We start from the raw sequence: 19,690 nt of genomic DNA, 5'->3' as shown, positions 1-19,690 counted from the left end.
GTCTTTACGGTTTTTGTTAAACAGTTATATTAATTGTTTGCAGTCAATACTTTAAGTATCCAGACTGAGAAAGCTACAGTAGAAGTCTATTATTTTACAGCCACTAATTTGATATTATCCAGTACATTGCACATCGACATTGGCTTATCCAACACGATTGTTCGAAGGTAATCCATAGTTGTACACATTAGTAAGCGAGGCTGACTAATGAACACACACATCCGTTACACGCCAGTTAGCGATCACTTGCTGTAATCGATGATGTTGCTCATTACATGCTGATGTATGAGACAGGTGTCTTGTCAATTGAGGTGAGATAATTGTTGGAAGGGATTAGGTAATTGCTGTTGACTTCATTACCAGCATAGGTCAACTATGTTTTGGTTAACCCACCTACACAATGATTGACCCTTTCATAATTTATGTTAAATATTTAGATATCATTTTAGTTATCATAGGCAGCGATCTTGTATGAAACAATGCATGGGTTCATTATTATACCAAGTGGCGTGGAATTACAAACTTACAATCCATGATACTCAATAAAGGCAATTTTGATAAAATTGCAATTAGTATCTGTTTATTTTAAGATAGTATTTAAAGTTCTCCTCCTGGTCTAAAGCGTTTAAACTCATAGAAAAAAAAAACACTATTGAATGGATAAACTACCGCTAAATGTACTTAGTAACCGGGGGTAAGTGGAGCTTCCAAAAACAGATAGAGAATAAATTGTTAAACCGCTTTAAATACGATCGTATATAAATAACAACAGCCTCCATACCTCAGCAGACATACAACAAACAAATCCTCTCGTATTTACTTAACACTATTCCCTCCGAGACAGTTGCACAAAAGACTCACTGACTTGAAATATCTTCTTGCATACCTCCAATTTGAGAAGGTAGCCTACTATTCACACTTCGGTTAATCACAAGGACTATTTATTTAGGTTAGGTTATAATAGTACTTTGATATTCAGATATCATAATAGAAAAGGTCCGTGGTAAGGATGCTCATTGTGTTGAAAGCTATAATATTTTTATTGCATGAATGATAAGAGTCTTGTAGGATGAAGTAAAACTTATCGGAATAAAGAAATGTCTAGACTAGTCCTTGGAGTAGGTTATTAAGACTTTTCATACAAACATTATGTTCTTTTCAAATTATACTAGGTATCACTACATAGTATAAAGTCCCTTCCTGCGTCTTTCCCTGTCTGCATTTCATGTATACATGTATGTACGCTTAGATCTTTAAATTATGTAACGGATTTTGATGTTTTTTTTTAAATAGATAAGATGATTCAAGAGGAAGGTTTATGTATAAAAAAAAGTTGTAAAGATTTTTGAAAAATAATTGTTTAAACCGACGAAGCCGACACTGGCCTCAAGTAAAATATATTTTGTTTCATTTTTCTAGTTATGCGTGCTTCACCTTGGGACGTAACAACGGCAAATCTATTTACTGAAAAAAAAGCATTTGTTTGTCCTGCTGGGCAAAAGCTTGAAAATTAGATGATATTTTACAGTCAAAAAGATCCTTAACGTTTCAACCGCTACATTTCCTGCGGCAGTGTAATAAAACCCTTTGACCTAACATAAAGCGTGCGCATAACTACATTTATAGCATACAAACATGAGCTATAAAACAGATCAGAACACTTAATATTTAGTACATAGTCCTTGTTGACCCGACCACTACTACCTAAGGTATATAGGCAATTATTGCGGACGATTGCTTGAATACCACGATGTTGGATGCGTATTGCAGCCAATTTTGTTGATTTATGAACAGTAGAGAATGTTGGTACTGGAGAATGTATTGGGGCCAATGTTGGTTGTGGTGTAGTATTAGAGTTAGTTCTTTACAATCATATAGAATGGCTTCTTTAAGATTTTTATTAGAGACGAGGTTAGCCAATTAAGAACGGTTAAGGAAAGAGTACTTCTCTTTGTCTTTTACTTAGATTGTCTTACAAAATTCGTACTTTATTACAGCAGGGACATATACAAAAACACTAAATAGGTTTCAACAAAGACATCCTTTTAAGCAAACGCCAATATAATAGCAAAGAAACATAAGCAATAAGGTAACAAAACTAAAACGGAATACATAAAGAAACCAGATATATCTCCCTCAGCGAGAACGAAACGTTTTAGGAAGGCTGTAACGTTTTACACGAATATATCCAAATATAACGTAATTGAAGGAGCACTTGACAACACACGTTGATTGTATGACTTGTATGAGATGTATGTGTGATATGACGTAATGTGTGACGTAATGAATGAGGGCATGACGTTCGTAAAAATATTTTCTTTGAGGAAATAAAATATTTTGGGAAATGTTTACAGAACATTTCCACGAGAAGCGAGAGTTAAAATATAAATATCTAGATAAGTTAAGGATATTTCTCAGTTGCAAAGATGGAAGCTACTACAGATAGGTCAAGCATTCCTAGGTAAAATGCGTGTTCACGTTAATTCTCGTATCCTGTTATACCTCTATAATAAACATGAATCGCGAAAGTTTAAAAGTTATGAATCGACAGGTTGTTTAAGATGAGTACTTTGTATATTTCTTAGTTACATAGATAACTATGTAACTAAGAAATATACAAAGGGCTCAGTAAACTCAGTTCTAAAGTAGCAATCCTTAATTCCGAAAGATGTGTTCAATTTCAAATATCTTTAGATAGGCAAATATTCGTCTGTACCTAGGCCGTAATCTACAAGATCCAGCTTGTTTCAATATTCTACAACGACTTATTTCAACGTTCTAATCCCCAAAAAATTACACTTATAATAAGTACCAACATCAAGCGCGTAACCATTCACGTGCCTTCTAAGCCCGTCCTAATCCCCGACAATCTCCATTCACTTCGCTCATAAAAGTTCATTTTAAAATTATATCGCCCCGCGGCGGTACAACGCCATCTATTGAGGCAACTCGTAAACTGTCTATTGTTACGGCCGTAACTATAAAAGAGAGTAGGCAGAGAATGAGGTGGCCAAGAGTGTCATAAATAATTTATGATGACACTCTAAAGGCGACTGCATTTGTCTTTTTGAATTAAGGGCATAAAGTTAATAGTTAATTTATTTTAAAGCTCGAGTGTGTTCTGTTGTAATTGTTTAATAATTTTAGGCTCATGTGTTTATTATTATGAACATTTTATCATTTGGAATAGCTAATCCACGTTTACATTTGTGAAGCACCGAAGATAGTGATGGTTTGATGAAGACTGTTTATAGGAGGAGGAGGCAGATTTTCAAACCTAACGTGCGACATCAATAGTATCAGTTATTATAATAGAAATGCCATATTTGGCAACATACGATAACTAATGTTTTGAAACCAAATAAACCTAGGGAACCTAATTTGACAACTAAACCTAGTGTAATACCTAAACAATCTCTGTCAACTAGCACATTCTCACAATCACAGTGGTCATAAGGAGCCAAACAACAGCGCCATCTAGTTAGCAGATATTACAACAGTCGACTGTTAACGGCAAGTAGTTGGCACCTCGCGCGGTACTTGCAGCGCTTGGCACTCGCGCGCTACTGTTATTGCTGGTTCAATTAACATAATGGTTTCTTACTTTTGGGAGAATTAGCTTTGACTGTGATGGGTAAAAAGTAAGGCATTCTTTTACCAATGTACCCTTAATTAGGTTTAGGTGTCAGTAATGTTTTTGTTTCTGAGTCGGGGATATTACAAGACTTATTTAGTTTTGGAGAGAATAAGTTTAAAGTAAATGTTACTTTAGGAAACTTTGTTCAACTGAGTTTTATCTAACTGTTTCTGATGAAGTAATGTTGGGGTTATATGAAGAGTGGATTTTGCGTCTGTTGTTTGTATGTTTATGAAGTCTCTCTGACGCAACAATCTGCAAGATTCAATTGCAACCCAAAAGCTGTCATTCAAATTATAGCAGCAACAGAAGACCTCATCTGTGTATAATTCAACTGACTCACTACCACAGTTCATGCGATACAGCCTGGTGTCAAACAGACAGATAGCAAAGTCTCAGTAATAGGGTCCCGCTTTACGCTAAAAATAATTCGTCGTAAAAAAACAGTACTATGTAAAACTACTGCTAAGCTAGCAAATATAGGCATTCTCTTAAGATCTAGGCATTAAAAATAACACTTAAAGCCTAAGGCAGCGTGAGAGCCATCTTAAGATGAGATATTAAACTTTATGACGTGTAATCTTTGTTTTTGTTTTAGACTACCTCCGTGGCGCAGTGGTTTAGGTCGCCACGCCGATACCACTGCAACGGGAGGTCGTGGGTTCGATTCCCACACGGGACAATTATTTGTGCGATCCACAAATAATTGTTTCGGGTCTGGTTGTGCTTTGTGTCCGTTGTTTGTATGTTTGTAAAAAGTCCCCGCGACACAAGAGCAATTCTTAGTGCGGGAGTTGTCTTTAAAAAATGAAATGAGAATCTCGTGAACGGCTTGTTTTAAACATTTATGTTGACTACAAAAGAGGTTTATAAATAAAATGGCATATGTCTTACATGTAACGTTCTAAAAATGTCTTTCTACTTTTTGCCTGTGGTTAACACACAAACTTTTGTTGATCCTTGCAAGCCTTGCGCGCTTTACGCAAGGTTTTTCAACACTAATTTCTTTTCATTCTGCTCGGTATGGCCGGTTCGGCAGTATTTATAACAACCGACACGAAGCAAATACTGCACTTATTGTGCCGTTTGGGTAGTTCCTGTGAGTCCGATCGTCATAATTCGGTTTAGATATTCAGGCGCGGCGATGTCGAGCGGCATTTTTCCCGAACAATCATTTGATTTTACCACCCGGCTAGACCGATTAATGCTGACTCCAATATGTGTGTAGCCTAACAGAGTAGTTTCAAAATTACCGTGTAGGAGCACTGTGACTACACACATACTGTCAATAGTATGTATGGTATTGAAATGCTTTTGCGTCCGTACACTCTGTAGATGTACATACATACGGCAATGTTCTACCCCCTTTTTAAACTAAAGATCTTTCCACTATTATCACAATAAACACACACAGTGGTTTAGGTCGCCACGCCAATACCGTCAGGAGGTCATGAATTCGATTCCCATACGGAACATTTATTTGTCCGTTGTTTGTATGTTTATAAAAGTCCCCGCGACACAAGAGCTATTCTTTGTGCGGGAGTGATCTTTAAAAAAACAAAAAAAAACTTTGTGGTTACAGTTGCAAACGAAATAACACAAACAGTTCCCACAGAACACCAGCTATCGAGTGCATAATAAAAGTAATATCAAACAGTGCACTAGAAAATAACGCACATACAATATACATATTTATAAGCAATATCAAGCAACACCGCGGTTCAGAGCAAGGGAGGTAACAACGCACTTGTTAAGTGTCGATGACATCTACATACAGACTACTGAGCGCGTTACGGATAATGCTTATTGTAACAGGCTGGTTTAAGGATATGGGAGTGTAAAATGTAATGGGAAGAAGACAGTAGACTATTTTTAGCTCCTCGTATGGCAAAACAGAAGAAAATTGGTGGCGTTTTGTTTTGATATTCTTCAGATTCAGTTCAGCATCAAGAAAACTTTCAACATAACTACAAGATATATATATTTTTTATTCTTTTTAATAATCTATACACCAAATCAGCCGATGACAGATCCCGACAATTTATGTAGACGTTATTTCAAAAGAATTATGCCGCCGAATCCCTTTCTTATTATGGGAGTAGATCTTTGCCCAGCAGCGGGACATCAATGGGTTAAATAAATTTATTTATTATATCCGCCGTATCAGATGACTAGTCACTAATGAACAAAAATGTAAGTACCACTAATTATTAGATATGAAGTCTCGGACATACCTACCTACAAAAATCTACAGCAAAATTTACAGTAAATTTACTTAGTAAGTAAATATAGCTCTTTTATATACCTAGGTATTACGAATTAATTTATTGCTTTAACACTAAAAGCCTTAGGCAGCTAGAGAGGCTTCTTAGGAAAAGATATTAAAGTTTATGACGTGTAATCTCGTATATTGCTTTGTTTATTGCCCAGAGGTCAATAATGTAAGACGGAGAGTACATTGAAGATTCAGACAGTTTTGTTGAAGAGTTTTCTGTTTGTAATCGCCTTTTGACATGACCACTTTCTGAATTTCTAGCTTTGGAGCCACTTTTCTAAGTGACAGTTTTACAGTATAAGGATACGTGCTCGAGAACTGATAGATAGAGTGAAATGAAATGTATTTAAATGCTGTCAATTTCATCTAATATACTAACTGATACTTATTCAGAAGTAGTTTAACGGGCTATATACTAACCTGACGAAACTTTATTAAAATCAATGTCTCTAATAAGAAAACAATTCACGTATTCATTATTATCTAGCCGTGGTCGTAGGCGGCACTGGGCGGCATAGGGCGGCGTAGGGCGTTAAACGTTGCCCAATTAACCGAGAGTAGGCGCAATTACGCAGGATACGCGATCACTTTGCGGCTTATCTGACCGCCCTGCAGACCTTTATTGCTGCCGAGGATTACTGGGCATTACGGGGAATTACCGGGAATTACTAAAAATTACCGGGTATTACCCACATTTGTATGTCTATGGTCACGGGTAAGATGCTGAAGAATCTGTAAGATCTGTCGTAGAGAGTGTCTAAGTTTTCTTGGGTCTACTATTATTTCTGATCCGTACTTTACATGCTTAATAAGTTCGACCATATAGATAGTGTTAGTCTTTCCCTTCTACGGAAGTTAATTCGCTTTAGTCAAAGTTAAGGATGCAAATTTACCGTGATTTGTTGTAAACTATCTTGCAGTTGATTAGTTCCAGTTTCGGAAAATCGATGGGTTATTACTTCTTATAAAGAGCAAGAAGTAAACAAAGGTTGACCCAAGTAAATACACTGCCATAACCTTCACGGTTAACAAGCCACAACGTCGCAAAAAACCCATGAAATAACCTCCGAGGAACCCGCAGTAGGTGACCTACTTTCAACAAAACATAAATAAATAAAAAGGACAGCCGCCGTTCGGTTTCCGCCTAAAAATATATCAATGCCTTACGAAAAATATTTAGTAATTTTTCTTATATTTTCGTTCTTTCATTTTGACAAGGGTCGCGACCAAAAATTATGTGTTCATATTGCGACGTCAAGTTCTTTACTAGACCGCTTTATTTTTATAATGGTCAATTATTGTAGATATTCTAGAATGTTTTTTTCCAATCTCATATTCTCAACAGTATTGGTATACCTATTATTATAAGTCTACTCGAATAATAATGACATTTGTTTTTGTATCTAACTGCTCAGCATCTGACAAACGAAAGTAAAACTAATATACTGGTATATGATAATGAAAAAAACCTCTAAAACGCTTAATTAAAAAGTTAACTTTATGTCCTAACCAAACTGTAATCTCAGAAGTAAGAGTGCAATATTCCCGTCCTACTCCCACCACCGAAAATCCAACACAACAAAAAGAGACATATATAATCTAGTACTCACACTTCGATGGCCTTGTTCCAGTTGATGACATATCCTGAGAGCGCGAAGGTCTCGATGTTGACGACGTGCACGTTCCCGCGCTCCGTGCCCACGTGGATCCACTTGGACGCCAGCGGGAGGTGCAGACATGTGATCCTGGAAACCAACACAACATATTACTATTGAACAATAAGATAAGTCTTCAAAATAGGGTGGGAAATTGTTGGGTTGGGGTTTTCTGTGGACGAAAACTCTTCGGGGAAGAAGCAGAATTTGAGAGTCTAGCAACTTGAAAATATATTTTTTGAGGTTATATTTGAACGTCTTCAGTACCAATGTAGCTTTGACAGATAGCATCAGTCTATAACGATGATTGTTATGGCAAAAAAGATGGCAAAGTCTTTGTTTACCTTAAAATGATTGTAACAACTACTTCTAGTTCATTAAATAAGTTTAGTGTTCCAGATGCTAACTGGTCTTGTCATAAAGACCGCATTTTCATTTGCAACTCAACTGCGCTTTGTATTTAAAATTCAAATTACAATGCAAAGCGACAACCATTCGCATAAATAACAGTTCTTGATACTAGCACCCTTGAATTATTCACTTAACTCCATAATATTCACAATAAAAGTATCAAAATGATATCAATACACTATTCTGTATAGTCGGCCTTTTACAATAGATCCTTTACAATAGACGACGTATTCATGAAAGGATCAAATACCTTTTTATACGATATTCTAGTGTAATAATAAGTGACCCGGTTCGTGTCGTAGCCGCTACGATAATCTCGTAGCCTCGTAGAGGTCTACGAAGTTGTCCGACAAAAGGTAAATGGAGTGTGTTATTTGAATCGTTTCTTGATATGATGTGAATATTTATTGAGTATTGTAGTACTATATTACTTATTCGTATAATACTATATTCATTATTATTATATAACGAATGTTATGAGATTATCGTCACGAAAATATGTTTCGCTTAGCAATCGTAACGTGACTTAGCTACATCAGCAATCAAACACGAGTAGATGTCCACGTCGTAGCTTCGTAGAGCTTCTACGCTTATGCTACGATATTTAATATACAGCCACTTTACTTCTACCGTAATATGTAAAACACATCAAATCAAACGTAAGCAAGAAACGTGGTCATATAAAAGATATTAATTTTTATCTGTCCAGTAAAAGTTTATCTGTAAGTATCGGGTCACGTCGGGGCATCGTATCGGCTACCCGGCTATAACCACCCCCGACCCCCTAATGGCTGTTGAAAACTTCCACCGTGTACATTTTTTAATTAACCCTTTTGGAAGCCTATCTGGTAACCTGTTACGTTTTAAAAGCACCTTTTATGTACTTCAAACGTTGCTAAAATGTAGATTTTATAGTATTTTCTTAAATATAAACATCGAGTTTTAAAAGCTGAAAAAGATAAAAATAATGTACACATATTCTACTCACTCGCAAACAAAACAATCGGTAACATTTTTGCTGGTTTCACAAACCTGTATATATATTTCAACATATTTTTATCTGCCAGATAAACTATCCAAAACTTATTTCCGTAAAACGGAATTTAACTTTCAAGAATCATATTCTTGCTAGCAAATGTTACTGAAAGTGACCGTTTGCGTTTGTTCTACAATCTATAAGAGTCTACTGTGTGTACTACAGCAACTGAAACATATCGGTGGCATGCTTCATATAATACATTATATTATAATACATTGTCAACTAGACGAGGAGGCGAGGAGGCGAGGGATAGTGTACAACATACGCACAGTGTACTGACAGAGACAGATACTTCCAACACGTATTTGTTGAACAATATTAATCATCTTGCAAGAATCGTGACTGAGTTTACTTTTTTTTTCTTGTATTTAAGAAAATCAATAATTTTGGTTTAATACTGACACCTATAGTTGGCAAAGTCGAGAAAAAGGTGGCGAGAATGTTTGAGATTGGCTGCTAAAGATTCAACGCTTTGAGTAGTTATTGAATGCATAACACTGCGTAATGTTTCTTACTCCAGTGATGATATTATTGCAAGGAATATGAGTAAAAAGAACACATAATCTTTCGATTTTAGTGTCATTTGTGTAAATGTCTTCTTACATTTTTATTTTATTCTAATATTAGATTTATTATGGCAAGATTGTTCAACAAGTACGTGTAAAAGTGATTCTTGCATGCAAGTGTGGGTGCGACGACATCAAACTAACACGAACTCACCCTTTGATTTCGTTTGTCGAATGTGATAGTTTGATGCGTGATCTGTAACATAGCGTAACGCCTAAACTATGTGCTTATGTCATTGTCACTGTCGTGTTCGTGATACACATGTTAGATTATTATGTTAGTGATGCGACTGATTCTTGCATGGTCACAGCTGATTCTTGCGAATTTTTGAATTCTTGCTTGGTAATATAGTGGTTATTGATTTTTAATGATTTATTATTTTTATTTATAAAGCGTTGCTGCTTGTTTTCTGTTATTTATTGATAGTGAAATTATATATCATACCACATTCGTCGTTCGGTACCGTCTAGGCTAACACTGTGTCTCTTTGCTCCGTTTTTGAAAATTCAAAAAAGTAGTTTAAAGTTATCATCTAGTATTTATCTTATAACCACGCTATAATTTCAAGTCCGCACAACATAATATCGAAAACCAAATTGCAATATCTCTACAAATTACGAAGATATAACAAAAACAAATTCAAAAATTTTAATTATCGCCGTTGAACCCTGACCTACGACAACCCGCGGGTCGCCCGCTTCTTCGCCTCCCGCTCCGCCGCCTGCGCCGCCGCCGCTACTACGCTGCACTGTTCCTGTCTCTGTCGCTCGCTACGCAACGTTAACAACTCTACGCATCGTGTATTACGTACTGGAATTACTATTGTGACTTTTTGCCAGCGCGCCTCTACGTAGTTCAAGATGACCGGGAACTGTAAGGAGTGCGGTAAGAGCATTCAAAATACTTACTATTTGGCTTGTTCGAAATGTAAGGGAGTATTTGATTTAGATTGCATCGATATCACTAAAGACTCATGGAAGAAATTATCCACTGCCTCTAAACAAACCTGGCTTTGCTCTAAATGCCCTCAGCTCAAAAAAGTAAGCATGAACACACCTGCTCAACCTAAAGGCAACAAAACACCTAGCGCATCCAGCGAAAACGTCAATATTGTTAGAGGTTCGCGCGGTATATCTAAAGTAGATTCCGATATATCCATAGCAGATTTGGTCAGCGAAATTCGCGAGCTTCGACTTGAAATAAAGGATTTGAAGCAGAAAAACTCTGACATTCACTTGCTTAGACAGGACGTCCAAGAACTAAAATTAGAAGTTGCTAGCATCTGTCCATCCTTTTCTGAACACCTGTCTAAACTTAATAAATCACTGGAAGCTAAGGACCAAGAGATAAACAATTTGAAATTAGCGCTATCAGAGTGTCAATCGACGGTCAGCACACTAGAACAAATGTCTCTGCGAAATGAAATTGAATTATGTGGCGTCCCAGAATGTAATAATGAAAATCTGACACACATTTTATTAACGGTTTCTCAAAAACTAAGCGTAAACCTGCAAGAAACAGATATTGATGTGTTATCTAGAGCTGGCCCAAAACCAAAGACAGGGCAAAACTCATCAACTCACCGCCCTATAGTAGCTAAATTTGTTAGAAAATCGAAGAGAGATGAGCTACTTCAAGCTGCAAAAACGCGGAAAAATCTCACGTCAGAGGGTGTAGTAGCCGCGACCACTTCAAGAATATATCTCAATGAACGGGTCACAAAAGAAAAACGGCTGTTATTTCGCGAGGCTCGGAAAAGGGCTCAATCACAAGGATTTCGTTTCTGCTGGCTTCGAAATGGCAACATATTCATTAAGAAAAGTGCTAACGGTCCCAATAGCCATTATCCTGCCATACGCATTCAAACCCAGGACGACCTGGATAGGTACATTGGCTCTTCAGATACAGTTTCCAATTAAACTTATGGTTATTCAGAATAACTTATCTGTAAACTGGTCACAGCTTCAAAGTTATTTTCTATATTTTTGTATAACACCAAATTCTTATATTTTAATTTTGTTATTTACATACACACATATCACTCTTTTACACATCAATACTCTTCGGGACACAAGGATTTTAATCGACAAAACAATACATACAACTCTTAACAAATACTCATACATACATTCACACCATATATTTAATAATAACTTCTCAAACTCATATCATAGCACTGTATTACTCATAACGCACATAAATAAAATAATGGCATTTAAATATTATTGCTTTCTAGTCACTTTTATTTTAATTACAATTTTTAACTATGACTACACTTGAACATATGCATCATATTGATAATGCGTATACTTTGAAATGCCATTCAATAGACATTGCAGAAAAGTGTTATGATATAGTAAAAAATCACTCATTCAAAATTTTAACCTTTAACATTCGCAGTTTAAATCGTAACTTCAACTCTTTTCTTATAGCCCTTAATAGATTCAAAATAGACTTTGATGTGATAATTCTTACAGAGTGTTGGCTTTCTGAGAATTCAATAATTTGCCAAATTCAGGGCTACACGTCTCATCAAACTAGGAAGTTTATTAACAAGGCTGGTGGTGTCGTTGTTTACATAAGAAACATATGGTCCCCGATTGTCCATGAGCCAATGATCGAAGAAGCTAACTGTATTTTAGTTCAAATACCAAACGTTGCCACTATTCTGGGTGTTTATAGATCTCCATCATTCAGAAACTCTGAGAGGTTCATTAACTCACTCCAATCACTGTTTCCTACTCTGAACACCTACCCATGCACTGTACTTACTGGTGATATAAATATTAATATCAATGACGCCGATTCACAGCATGCCTCGGCATATCTTTGCGCTCTGGCGGAGTTAGGACTAAAACCAGCTTTAAATAGACCGACAAGGGACGAATCTTGTATTGACCATGTTTTCTTTAAGGGAGATGTAGATGTTGAAACTGTGGTCTGTGCATCTTCGTTAACTGACCATAATATGGTAATAACAGGTATTACTCAGGATATAACGAAACCCGTGAGTCCTCCAAGATTCAGAATTCATTTTAACTATGAATCCATAGGTGAGGAACTAAGTATTATTGATTGGACTAAATTAAGTGAAATAGATAATGTTCAATTACAAACCGATACTTTTACCAATATTATTACAAGAATATTTGACAATAACTCAGAACAATTACGCATTCGTAGATCGAAGGTTACATTAAAACCCTGGATGACTCAAGGATTACTCCGTTGCTCTCGAGTTAAAGATAAACTGCATCTGGAAGTGAGGCATGATCCATCTAATTCTATAAAGATGATAATTTACTCAAGATACCGAAATTATTACATTTCATTATTGCGCAAAGTCAAGAACGAATATTATACAAATGCTCTATATAATAATAGAAACGTGCCACGGGCACTCTGGAATACCATTAATGAAGTGACGCATAGAAAACCCACTACTAAAACATCTAATTTGGATCTCTTATCTATCAAAAGCTGCCCACTAGATTCGGTTAATATGTGTAATGACTTCTTTGTTTCTATAGGTCAAAATTATGCAAACGCGATTTTAGATACACAAAACACTACACAACAAACATTAGCCCAGATAGCGCAATCTAGTAACACCCCGGTTTCGTCATTCTTTTTTGAGCCAACTGACCACCATGAATTGGAATCCATCATACTTTCTTTAAAATCAAACACTGCGCCTGGTCCTGACGGAATATCTGTCCAAACTATTAAAACATTCAGAGCACATCTCCTTGAACCCCTCTCAGTTATCATTAATAATAGCTTGAGTTCTGGGATTGTTCCAACCAATTGGAAAAGTGCATCCGTTATACCCATACACAAATCCGGAGAAACAAATAATCCCTATAATTATAGACCTATTTCCCTACTCCCAGTGTTTTCAAAGATTCTAGAGAGAGTCGTTAATAAGCGTTTGGTTAATTTCATAGAAGCCAATCAAATCTTATCTCCAAAACAATTTGGATTCCGACAAAACCGATCAACTGAAGACGCTGTAAGTATGCTTATTAACGGTATAGTTAATCATTTAGATAGAGGCGACTCATGTGTAGGAGTTTTCTTGGACCTAGCCAAAGCTTTTGACACTGTGTCAATTCCGATTCTATTAAAGCGGCTCGAAAATATAGGTATCCGAGGAATTCCACTCGATTGGTTCCAGAGCTATTTGACAGGAAGGCAGCAATGCTTAAAGGTTGACACGTGGCTTAGCACGCCGAAAGAGTTGTCTTTCGGAGTTCCGCAAGGCAGTGTACTAGGTCCTACGTTATTTTTATTATATCTAAATGACCTAGCCTATTTACCCCTACAAAACGCTGAAATAATCTGTTATGCAGATGACACTGCAATTATATTTCACGATAAAACCTGGGATCAGTGTTTTCAAAATGTTGAATCTGGTATGGCAAAAATTACCTGCTGGCTTAATAATAATCTACTTACTTTAAATACCACTAAAACTAAGTACCTTTGCTTCCACAAAACTCTACCTTCATCCCCTACCATCAGCGCTGATATTTTTATACACACATGTAACATAAATAGTATAGATGCAACTCCCATTGTTTGTGGTTGTAAAGCAATACAGAGATCTCAAACTATTAAATACTTAGGTGTGACCCTGGATGAGAAACTGTCCTTTAAGGATCATATTTCGACCCTATCTGCTAGAACCCGAAAATTAATTTATGTAATGAGGCAGATCAGAAACGTGGCTAGTGAAAGCCTGGTCAGGAAGATCTATCTTTCTCTTTGTCAGTCTATCTTAACATACTGCTTAAGTGCCTGGGGAGGAGCAGCTTCCTCATATCTACTAACACTAGAAAGAGCGCAAAGATCTGTCATAAAGGTAATGTTAAAAAAACCTGTAAGGTATCCCACTGAACTAATTTTCAAAGAATCCAATGTTCTCAGCATTCGTAGGCTCTATGTAGTAAACGCAGTCAAAGTCACCCATACTACGTTATTAAAATCCGACAGTTATAAGAATATGCTAAAACAAAGGGTTTTTAAGGCACAAGTGCCTGCTGTACATACTTCATTCGCGCAACGGTTCCAAAATTACCTGTTTCCACACTTATATAATTTAATTAACAAAAAAAATAATTTCAAAGAAGTTTCGGTACGCGAAGCTCAATTAACAGCTACAAAATATATTAGTAGTCTAAATTATCAAGAGGTTGAACAATTATTAAAAACTGTTCGTTAGGCTTACTCACATATACAGTCACGTTCACACGCTCACACACACACACACTCACACACACGCGCACACACACGCACACACATATATATATACACCCCCATACACACACGCACACACATACACTCACTTTAGTTTTACATTTAATTTTATAAAATACTATGTTGTTCCTACTAGTACTAAGATTTTTACTTTGTATTCTTATTTGTACCTATAGTCCTACTATGTAATCGCCTAAAATCTTTGGCCACGAAACAGGCTATGCCTAGTGTGGCTTAAGTTACTGATCTTATGTTTGTACAACTGTGGACTGTTAATAAATGATTTTTATTTTTTTATTTTTTTTTATTTTATATGTTAATGGTAATTATTTTGATATTTAATGTAATGAAGACTGTGTTGAAAATGGGTAACTTTAATAAAGTTATCTTAAATGTTGATAATGTTTCTTGGATGGAAGCAAGAATCGGCCCATGCGAGATTCAGTCACGTTATAGTTAGTTTAGCTTATAAAAATGCGATGTGCCCGAAACGGGTGTTTAAAACAAACGCAGAGTTAGCCAATAGAATGAGGTTGCAAGTGCTTTGTGCAGCTATGCAGTAGTTCACGAGTCACGATGCAATTTAGAGCATTATTATAATGTTATTCGAATATTAATGAACAGAGATATTAGCATGACCTAATTACAATGTATCGATTTCTAATTTAGAGTATACGCTGCGCTGTTTTCAGTGAATTTTTGAAGTAAATTTTACTTTTGATAATTTAGTTTTTGGTATACCATAGCTGTAAAGATATCTATGCATAAGAGGTTGAACGCGAATTTTGATATCGCGTGTTTACAACTACAAACATTTTATTCAAACCGTTAACGCTAACGTTAGTTTGAAATATGTTTGTATCTGCAGTGTCAATGGTTATCAAAACGCGCGGTTAACGCTTGTCCTATGAACGGGCCCTTAGCCCCAACCTTGCACTTGGCAAACGCGGTACATTCAAGACCTTGAACTGTCTCTCTTTCCGGTAGGAGACACTTGCTTAGCAGTGGGGCAGTATTAGGCTAAAAGTATAACATTTACGAATAAGTAATAACAAAAGCCTGTATAAAAAAACCTTCGGATTCATCATACCTTACGTTTTCTACCTTACTATAAAAAGTGTATTTCCCATAATATTACATCTTGCATTTCTTATCAAATAGCAAGAAAACCTTTCAATACGTAGATTCATAAAATATACCCTTATACCCCTAAAACTATACCTCTTAAATAGTAGGGGTATACGTTTACCATAAACTACGTAGAGATTGTCTTTGACAGTAGGGTCCAGTGGTAAAGGCACTATGGAGATTTAGTTAGAGGTCACTGTTTGGGGTCCATGGGCTATGGTATATTGCAGTATATTTGGTAAAACGTCGATTACAGAAATTTAGAGAAAATTGAGATAAGATTGTGGTCTTAGTATTTTATTCCGCCGTAAGTTAGTTAAGACTGGTTTTATTGTATTGTTGAAACTAGTATCAGCACGGTGTTTATTTATATGTAGCTGATGTCACAATTTTTTCACTAAATAAAACAATATGCAATATATACGACATAAGCATTTGTCTATTCCATTCATATTCGCTATACCGTTTTTACGCCAACTGGTGACAATCATTATCATCGGCTAGTCTTTTTTCCCAACTATGTTGGAGTCGGCTTCCAATATCACCGGATGCAGCTGATAACCAGTATTTTACATGGAGTGTCTTTATTTAATACCTTTTGTTAAATTTGGTATAAGTATGAAAAATTAATGGTACTTTTGGTGATTTTCATTCTATATTTCATAATTGCTATACAATTAACCGTTTCGCACGTGACGTAATCTGAACCCCTCAGCGGTCGAGTAAGCTCGACGTAACCGAGTAATGCTCGCGCCGACGATTCATTATCGAGTAACGAGTTACCGATAGCGGAGAGGATGATTAATGCTCTTCACTCTCTGAATGCTAATTGTCTATGGCGAGCCATTGTCTTTGGTTCATAACGATTTAGGGGATGTTAAGATTTCCGTTTCCAGAATATTTAAATGTGGTATTTTTTTAAGTATACTTTTAATCTCTTATTCATAAACACACTATAAACCTATTTGGAAGAAACAAAACTATTTATAAGCCTTTCATAACTTCATATATTTTTATGAATAAGAGGGTTAGACTATAGGCAAATAATTGAATACTTGAGGTCCGCCGATAGTGCAACCGAATGCATAAAAATATAATTGAAAAAATCGATTTCCACACTTTTAACAAACCGAAATAACTATTTTTAAACCTTACTCAAGTTTGCTATCATAAACTATTGTCAATTGTATACACAATGCATAACTCAATATAAATTAAAAGGCTACTATTCGTATTTGTAAACTAACTTTCTAACCAGTTTATTTTTTAAAAGGGCAATATACTACGACAAATTAACTAGATTTAGAACCCAACTAAGTAAATAAATAAACCAGACTTAGGCCTCTACAAGTTAAATGTTTATTCTAGAAGGTCTGTGAATAGATACAACTGGTAATAAAGCAGTTATATTGTATTTCCTCAAGTACCCACAAAGTTCGTCTCTTTATTTAATCGTCTGTATTTATCGTTCATTAACTTTTACAGCAACAGGAAAACGGGACGGTGTCTGTAATTGTAGGAGACGAGATATTAGCTAAGAATCGTGTAACGGGAAATATACACAATTAATTGTGTAACAATTATCATAAGGTTGTAACAGTTATCCTATTAATTTACTTATATTTATTTATGCATTTAAAAGGACATTTTTTGGACTTATTGCATGTATTTAAATTCGTTTCGTTAACTTTCTGTTATATCCTAAGATGTAGGCAGATATGTTTTTAAGTAATTTAATGGCAAAGTATGTAGTAGTAGTAGTAAGGCGGGTCTTAAACGCAATAGAAAATTAAAGGTTAGCTTTAATTTTTAACTGCGTTTAAGACCCGTCACATCATAATTTTAAAGTATGGGTGTACATTTTGCTGTTTGTATAAGTGTACGGTCCCATGTTATAAGCGCCTATTACCAAATACCAGCCACACCGACCTTAGGCTATCTTAATATTATAAAACCCTGATATCACATAACCTGACCCGCTAATCGAACCCGAGTCTTATGATCAGCAGTCACATACGCTATCACTACCACAACAAAAGTCTTTAATGGCAACATTACAAAATCGTAATAGCTAAGTTGTTTTTAGATCTACCTAGGCATATACCATCATCATTAAAACCTGTATTACTAGGCGTATATAACGAGTAATCTTTGTGGAAATATCATCGTGTTGGAGTAAAGCAAACAACGGACTCTGTTAACACGATGTACAAACAGTGTATCTCTCATTACTGCCTAGTGTTACACCTACTGGGATCATTCGAACATCATTATAATGTACTAAGTACGTGTCAATACATTTATGTTATTAAACATCTATATATGTGTGTGAAACTTAAATAAGAATTATATATAGAATAATTGGCTTCTGCTAGTGTCTTTTGCCGCGTGGAAGTATTTTCATAGGGTAAAATGAATTATATGTTAATTAAGGTTATAAGCTACCGATGTGCCAAATTTTAATCAAATTTATCGAGTATATTTGTTTGCAAAAAAATCGTATTTCCATATATCTATAAAAATCATCGCTTTTGTTATATTAATTTTAAAGGAAAGTAGGATAGCCCAGTGACGCATCGATCCCTTAGTTAGGAGATGTAAATCTACGAATATTCGGCTGTTTAGCCAGTATCAAAACAAATATTTAAAAGGAATAATAAATAGCTCTATACTAGAATTGTAATTCTAACAATTGGGTATCACCTACATAACCGCTTAGATGCCCTAGGCAGTTTAACAAAGCACTAACATGTATACACGGTTATAGGCACCTAGACAATCTAGACATGTATAGCCATACATAGCCATCTATAGCCGCTATGTATAGATAGATGGCAATAGAGAGCAAACAATCACCTCCCTGCCTGTTGTGGCGTCACACAACACAATTAATTGATATTTGCGCGTGTAATAGCTAACGAGTAGGGCTGACAGCGAGCTTGAGGAATTAATTACAGAATTCAATTTGGAATTAGTCTAGTTTACAGGCAGTATAGATTAAGTAAACGATCTAGTAGTGTTATGAAACTGCTAGGCATAGATCGGTGAAATCTTGTAGATTTTTTATTGTAAACGGTGCCATTCTTTTAAGCAAATGACTTACTGTCTATCAAACATTTTCAATTGATTATATAGATTATAAGTTTTTGTAACAAACGAGGTTAATGATCTAACAATTCTAGCTCTGGTGCTACAGTAACAAGTGCACACAATTACATTAATTTGGATCGGGAAAAAGAACATAATAATCTTAGATTGACCGACGCTAAAAAGTTGAGTCATACTTTTGAATCAATATTATTAACTGTTTGCAGAATCCTTTTAAATTCAGCTAATTGCAATACCTGATTAATTACAAGAAACCGGAAAACAATTAAGACATACTTATAACTAAACAACCGCCAAATATTTGTCAGCCCTACTAAACCCTAACCGGTCCGTATCACGATAACCCGGGGCGGTCTTTGTGCAACGATATTGTGTCGAACCACGTCTGTAGTTAGAACACGACACTGTGTACCGAGTTGTACCGAGCCTCTGTGTACTTGTACTTGCCCCTTTGTGGAGGCCGCAGTGGACCACTATTGCGTAGTTACTAAACTTGTGAGACTGAGAGATTTCGATGTGTCTGTGAATATATTTTGTTTCAATACAAGTGTTTGAGAAACAGAATTTAAATATCTTGCATTATTAATTAAGGTTTCATCATCGCATGATGT

At 35.8% G+C, this 19,690-nt stretch overlaps 1 protein-coding gene across 10 annotated transcripts in view; it reads right to left on the bottom strand.

Annotated features, from left to right (window-relative positions):
* The window catches only part of Tomosyn (syntaxin-binding protein tomosyn), a 311,830-nt gene that overhangs the window by 31,386 nt on the left and 260,754 nt on the right, over positions 1-19,690 (bottom strand). For all 10 annotated transcript variants that reach the window (XM_076118943.1, XM_076118944.1, XM_076118945.1 and 7 more), the window contains exon 4: positions 7,523-7,657. In XM_076118943.1, the coding sequence (XP_075975058.1) occupies positions 7,523-7,657 (135 nt within the window). The remainder of the gene's footprint in view (positions 1-7,522; positions 7,658-19,690) is intronic.

This window comes from Anticarsia gemmatalis, chromosome 10, assembly GCF_050436995.1.
Source record: "Anticarsia gemmatalis isolate Benzon Research Colony breed Stoneville strain chromosome 10, ilAntGemm2 primary, whole genome shotgun sequence".
NCBI classification, from domain to species: domain Eukaryota; kingdom Metazoa; phylum Arthropoda; class Insecta; order Lepidoptera; family Erebidae; genus Anticarsia; species Anticarsia gemmatalis.
Note: the sequence above shows the minus strand (reverse complement) of the source record. Positions and strands in the feature narration are given on the sequence as shown.